The sequence below is a fragment of the Ruditapes philippinarum genome, unplaced genomic scaffold (genome assembly GCF_026571515.1).
Source record: "Ruditapes philippinarum isolate M1 unplaced genomic scaffold, ASM2657151v2 ctg1819_1_1_1_1, whole genome shotgun sequence".
Taxonomy (NCBI): Eukaryota; Metazoa; Mollusca; class Bivalvia; order Venerida; family Veneridae; genus Ruditapes; species Ruditapes philippinarum.
The window spans coordinates 61050-68391 of NW_026866564.1; the positions used below are offsets into that span (position 1 = coordinate 61050).

Here is a 7342-nt window from a genome sequence, read left to right on the forward strand (position 1 = left end):
ATTTCATACAGACATTGTATAAGAGACAGTATTTTTACAGTCTTAAAGAAAATAAATATGTTATTGTATGACATTTTAGTGCAATGCATATAAATGTGCAGTTATATAAAAGAAAACATTTTTCTTTTTTTAAATTTGATCAGTCATTCAAGAAATAACGTGTATCCTCTAGTGGTTTGAAGTTTATGACCTTGAGACGCCCCATATGTTGACCACATATTAGGCAAGAAATGAAATATAATTTCTAAATTCATTGCTAAACGTCGAATCCAAGCATTTTTGGAAATGCAAGTACTTGTCAAATAGAATATTGTGAGCAATTTAATGATAATGTATGTGAACGGAGAACATTGTGTTACTTTTAACTACGACGGCACATTAAATACATGTATATGCGTACAACATCCATATTTTAATTCTTTGGAAAGGTCGAACATGAGTTATGTGATGTTTAAACAATGTAGTAAGAGGAAATCAACTGTTTTACAACTAAAAACAGTAGCACTGAATGTGCAATATTGTGCCATAAAGGTGGCAAAATGTAAACAAAGTAGTATATTGGCTTCCATATAAAATATTAGTTCACTATAATAATACCAATTCCAAACAGAGCAGAAGAAGCAAACATAGTTAATTTAAATGTCAATGTTTCAAAAATAAAAAATAAAAAGTTTTCGGGACACATCATTTAAGTATTTATGAGACAAAATGGGTCTTTCGATTTTAAAGTAAAAAAAATTGTTTATCTGTCACTGAAACATGAAAACAAAACAGGACGAGGTGGAAATATTTGCGAGCTGTCTTACCTTGGGTGTCAGTCTTTCTTGGACTATGAAATCATTCCTTCGTATAACATCAGTGGTGGTGAGTCTTGGGTGCGAGGTTATCCGAAACTCAGATCTCAGGTTTTATAATTAGTCAGATTCATGTATAAAATCCTGATATTCATGACTGAGCTCACAAAATTGAGCCGCGTCACGACAAAACCAACATAATGGGTTTGCGACCAGCATGGATCCAGACCAGCCTAGCATCCGCCCAGTCTGATCAGGATCCAAGCTGTTCGCTTACAAACCCTATTACAAGTAGAGAAACTGATAGGGAACAGCATGGATCCTGATCAGACTGCGCGGATGCGCAGGCTTGTCTGGATCCATGCTGGGCGTAAACCCATTATGTTGGTTTTGTCATGACACGGCTCAAATGTTTTATTAACTCAGACAGCGGACTTGGGCCGAGCCTGCAACATTTACAGTTTTGTCGTTTGGGCTTTCCTTATGGATTCAGTTTTTCTCTATTTTGAGCACTCTTTAAAGTGTATCTAACAACTTACAAAGTGGTATTAATCAGCATTCACAGGAAAGGAAATAAAAATTATAAAATGACTTATACATCTATAGATACTTTATTGTGATACATGAGGAATAAAATACGATAAAAAATCCGTCCAAAAAAAAAAATAAAATTGGAAAATATATCTTTATGGCACAAAACATCTAAATCTCATTTCGCAAAATAGACTCCATTTCGTGATTTTTTGTACAACTGATATTATTAATTTGTAAAAAAAAAGCAGAAAAAATGTGCTTTTCCCCCTTTTATTCTGGCTATTGTTACTCCGTATTATGTTCAGAGGTGTAGTAAAACAAAATACAATATGTTTTATATTTATGGTGGGATATCAAGTTTTTGTATACTTAATGTATACATCTTTTAATCTTTTTACAAATTATTCAAGGGTTAAATCAAAATCAGCTTCAAAAAAGAACTTTAAACTATCGCCTTGAAAACTTAAAAAGTTCGCTTCCTAAGCATAGCATCTGATTTTTATTATATGCAAATCATTGTGGAGTTCATTTTGGTAAGGGATGAATTCAGATTAATTCACCAAGTGTATACATACATGCATATATTTGTAATAGATTGTACTTTTTTACTTTGTCTTACGAAATCATTGACCTTGGCAATTGACCATGCTAACGTTGTGGTGGTAGAAAGAGGTTCTTCTATAATCAGAGATTTATATTTACAGAATTACGTAACATATTTCCGTGGTTTACTTTGGATTCATTATTATAATTTGTCCGGCATAGCACAATGTCGTGATGTATCAGTGGAAGGCGTGTATCGATTACACTGCAGCTTATTTGGCCAGGGCAAACCCTGGTAGATGGACTCAAAATGTGTGGAACAGTCTCGTTGGATCTCGTCACAAACTTCTCTACACGGTATCGTAAATGGTGAAATGTTCGGCACACAGATGGGCATGTACGTGCCACACAGAAAGAACCGAAGGTTAGCGTTGCAATTGGTCGATACCAGATCCTCGTAGAATCTCATTTCCGTCGTGATTTCTTCGAGACTGCGTTGTAGAAAAAAATTGGGCAGCGAGCCAAGACTGTTAAGGCTTTTGCACATAGGAATGACGTTGTCTACGCAGTTAACGTGCTGTGGCTCAACGCGCGATTCTTGAACTGGTCGTAGGCAAACATCGTCATTTCTTTTACTCGGTAGCTCGTTACATCTGGAAATATTACAATATCTAAATATTACACTATGTAACCATAACAATATGTAAGTATGACAATATGTTAATATAACAATAAGTAAATATATAATAATATCTTACAAGACTCAAATATCAGATTGACTCAAGTCAAGTGGCAAAGAATAAGTATTTTTATTCCAAATTTCCCCTTTGCCCCAGACTGTGCGAACGAGTGCATTATTACACGTCATGTGCACGGTATGTTGAAATAATGGTAACAAGTCATATGTTGACAGATCTGACGTCAAAAATGCAATTGACTTCAAGAAAATTACTTTCCCGTTAGATGTAGTTTAACACCTTAAAGTTTAATCAATTCTTGTCTGTAAGCATGATATAATCGAAAAAGATTATATATATATATATATATATATATATATATATATATATATGTCTCAGCACTATTAAGTGTTGAGAATTGAGTACCGCTCAAGCCGGTGCTAGGGGGCGTTAGGGATGTTGTACTTATTCATTATCTCTCATGTACAGACTCAATCAAACCGAGTCTGCAATTCTTATGTAATTTTGTTGTGATTAATACTTCCGAGGGATCACTTTGTTTCCAGAATTTTGCCTTATCGCTATTTTGTTTTGTTTGGTTTTACGGCGCACCAACACAGTCTAGGTCATATGGCGCCGACACAGAAAATGATATTGTCTAACTTTGGGTGTGACAAAATTAAAGCAACTCCAGGGGTCAAAAAAATATTTCACCTGCTGGAGCAAAGAGACACAAAGACTTCATTTATTAAAACCAATTTTGTCGCTTCTTCCGACCACATAGGAATAAACCTTGGCTGCAATTCTGATGCATCAACCTCAACAGGCAACCCCTCAGTCACAAGGGTGTAGATTATCGATAAAAAAGTTTTGTTATTACTGGCCTGTCAGATTGTATTCTCGTGCATGTGAACTAAAACGGTGTATCATTTTTCAACCACGTACTATAATTTATATATGTTTCCTAAATACATTTAATTTCTACACATGTAGATAATAACGTGAAATCAAAATTATTATACTTGACCTAGTTTCCCACTTTATTTTATTACACCTATTCCTGGCTTTGCTACACATTTCTTTACAAGGCCCGGCTACAATCTGCGTGACTGGATCATACTTTGGTAAGTACAGCGAACACACAAACTGTCGGAAATTGTTAGAGCAACCGTAATCCATATACGCCCATTGATGCTCTATATTCCTACAATAAAGTGGTTTTACATGTATTACTAGATGCGTTTGAACTATATATACTGCTTCTTGTTTCTTTCTAGTAATATTTTGTTTTTATTCATGATCTCGGAGTTTGTGACAGCACATTCTGTAATATGTTCATGGGAGTGTGCAATTCATTTTATTTTGCATTTAAATAAGAAGTGAAAATGATTTTAGCAAGTTTTTAATATCTAACCATTTACTTTGATTCTCATCATATTTCAACATCTTCGTATAAAATAAATTTGAAATAAAATAAATGGAACAATTTGCAGTGTTTCATTTATATTATGTTCTGGTGACAGGGTGAACAATTTAATATTCGTCGTAAGGCTAAATGGCTGTAAAAAAACTAATGAAAAACTCAAGTTTTTTTTTCGTTTTCCATACTTAGTTTCAGCTAATAAGAGTTGCCTGTGTATTCAAAGAATTAATTTATCGTTTAAAATTGTTGTAATTTCTAAGCAAAATATAAACATATCATCAACAAAAAACAAAATTATGAGTACGATAAGTTTGTCTTGTTTTAATGCAAAATAAATAATTATAAATAATAAATTAATATAATTATATTAATACATGTATTACTAACCTGTACACTTCAACTTGTGTGGCATGTCCGAACTGGTTTGGGAGTTTCGTCCAGTTATAAGGAAGAAAGTTACGACACATTGGTAGTATAATTTCCATCCCCGTTGAAAGCAGGCGTGTCGGCGTTGTCCGTAGTGTCTACCCCGCTTTGCAGTCCGGTTACCGCCACTGCCAGAATGAACACAACGTATTGAATTAATGTACAATGCATTTTTTATTCCTTTGAAACGTTATTAAATGCTTCTACAGAGTGAGGACAGCGATAACAAATTATAATGTGATAGTTATAAACTTGTACACTAGCGGATCTTTCGGGAGCCGCAAGGAACCTTTATTACGAATTTATAATACGGCAAACTTCTTTAATGAGAAAATATGAGATGACAGCAGCCGTTATATATATTTTGATAATACTGCACGTTTGTAACGTCGTCTTTCATTGGATAGTCGTGAGGTTTGTAATTTTTTTTATAATACTGCCTGTTTGTAATGAAGCTTTTCATTGGATAATCGTGACGTTTATATAGTTTTATATACACGGCTGCTGTCAAAAACTGGTACATGTCGTAAGTACATGTTTTATATTGTTATGTAGTCGTCCCAGTTAGTAACTATTTAAAACGTTTCCTTGGCAATATTGTATATCATTAGTACTACAAGGTTTTGACTGGTCTAGCATATACGACTGTTATATTATACCGCAGGTTGGAGATGGTATAAACAACCGTTTGCAACCTGATAACCTTAGGAAAGTGTATATATTGCATATACCATAAGGAATCTATATCACATAAAAACTTTAAACCGCATGCTACGTCCCAGTTCTACGTACCTGGTATAACATGCGATGTAAATTTTTCAGGTGATATGGATCCCGTGAAATGAAAAACAGCGACTAGTTTCATGTTTCAAGTAGGTAAATATGCACAAGTCTCCAGTCTCCAAATGTTGTAAATGAGGTCAAAAGGAGATCACGTGATTTATTGATATAAACATCATGTTTTATTTATTTCTTTTGTTTACGTTTATTTTTTGTTTATTTCTATTTATTTATTTATCTATCTATTTATTTATATTGTTATATATTTTTATTATTAATTCTATAATTATGCCCCCGAAGAGGCATGTTAAAATCGCACCGTCCGTCTGTCTGTCCGTCTGTGCGTCCTCACTTCATTTGTGTCCGGACTGTAACTTTGTCATACATTGAGGGATTTTGAGAAAAACTTGGCACAAATGTCTTCCACATCAAGACGTCCCTACCTCAAAGGTCAAGGTCACACTATCATTTTGAAGTTTAACATTATCGCAGTAAGTGTTTATAGATACACATATTCGTGTCCGGACTGTATTTTTGTCATGCATCAAATGATTTTAAAATATATAGGTATAAATATTAACCACATCAAGACGATGTGTTGCGTCTAAGAATTACGTCCCTACCTCAAAGGTTAAGGTCACACTATCATTTTGAAGTTTAACATTATCGCAGTAAGTGTTTATAGATACACATATTCGTGTCCGGACTGTATTTTTGTCATGCATCAAATGATTTTAAAATATATAGGTATAAATATTAACCACATCAAGACAATGTGTCGCGTCTAAGAATTACGTCCCTACCTCAAAGGTTAAGGTCCCATTAACATTTTGAAGTTTCACACTTAATAGGTACACACAATCGTGTCCGGGTTGTAAATTTGTCATGCATCGACGGATTTAAGATTAACTTGGCATAAATGTCTACCACATAGAGTCGATGTGTTGCGTCAAATAATCCCGTCCTTACCTCAAAGGTCAAGGTCACATTAACAATTTAAGGTTTCACTTTATCACTTTATAGGTACACCCATTTGTGTCCGGATTGTAACTTTGTCGTACATGATAGGATTTTAGAATAACTTGGATAAATGTCTAACACATCAAGACGATGTGTCGCGTCCAATAATCTTGTGCCTACCTCAAAGGTCAAGGTAGCACTACCATTTTGAAGTTCACTTTACCACAATAAGTGTTTATAAATATACATATTCTTGTCCGGACTGTAACTTTGTCATACATTGAATGATTTTAAAATAACTAGGCATAAATGTCTACAACATCAAGACGACATGTCGCGACTAAGACCCATGTCCCCACCTTCAAGGTCAAGGTCATAATTATAGTTTGAAGGTACTCATTCTCTCGAGAAGAGTTTGAAGATACACATTCATGTCCGGACAGTAACTTTATCATGCATGGAAGGGTTTTAAAATAACTAAGCACAAATGTCAGCCAAGTCAAGACAATGTGTTGCGGCTAAGGCTTATGTCCGTCTGTCTGTCCGTGTGTCCCCACTTACACAACAATCATGTCCAGACTGTAACTTTGTCATGCAATAAAAGATTTTGAAATAACTTGGCACATATGTCTATCTCATAACAACATTCTGTCGCGTCCAGGAACCATGTCCCTTCTTCAAAGGTCAAGGTCAGACTTATTTTTTGAGGTTCACGCTATCACAATTAGAGATTACCCGTACAATAATACAAAAACAATATTAAGCTATTACTTACTTTCATTATCTTTTTTTAATACCTGCATGGTTAAGAAGGCATTCGTACATATATACATGGACCTCTCACAAATACTCTTTTTTACCTACCTTTCTTATCTTAATCTGTTCATATATCTTCCTGCTACAGTAATTCAACGAATGTTATCTTTACTGATTTATTTAACACATTCAACTTATCCGCTCTCCCGGATATATTGATAAGGTATTTAATATACGGTTCTTCGATATCCGACTCAACCTTTTTTTTTCTTTTCAACATATTCTTCGCAGTTTGAAATATATGTACATACTTCTAATCTCTGAATTCAGATATAACATGCGTCTCAGTACGCTGTTTAAGGTAGACCGCTGAGGTACTGACTTATTTGCTGAGCCAAGGGTCTGTCGGTACTCGTATTGAGACCTAAGTTTTGGGAACATTGAAAACA

The 7342-nt window shown here is 34.5% G+C and overlaps 1 protein-coding gene across 1 annotated transcript; it reads right to left on the reverse strand.

Annotated features, from left to right (window-relative positions):
• Positions 1-1386: 1386 nt before the first annotated feature.
• Positions 1387-4755, reverse strand: LOC132732917 (atrial natriuretic peptide-converting enzyme-like). Its single transcript, XM_060719445.1, has 3 exons — positions 4359-4755; positions 3576-3752; positions 1387-2524 (listed from the first exon to the last, which is right to left on the reverse strand). Exons 1-3 carry the CDS (start codon positions 4454-4456, stop codon positions 2074-2076), a joined length of 726 nt encoding a protein of 241 aa, XP_060575428.1. The 5' UTR covers positions 4457-4755; the 3' UTR covers positions 1387-2073.
• Positions 4756-7342: the final 2587 nt, after the last annotated feature.

Coding starts and splice junctions, on each gene's coding strand:
- LOC132732917 (XM_060719445.1), bottom strand. CDS start 4,456: ATGGAAATTATACTACCAATGTGTCGTAACTTTCTTCCTTATAACTGG. Junction 3,753..4,358: donor ACACAAGTTGAAGTGTACAG/GTTAGTAATACA, acceptor ACTTTATTGTAG/GAATATAGAGCATCAATGGG. Junction 2,525..3,575: donor AAAATAAAGTGGGAAACTAG/GTCAAGTATAAT, acceptor TAATATTTCCAG/ATGTAACGAGCTACCGAGTA.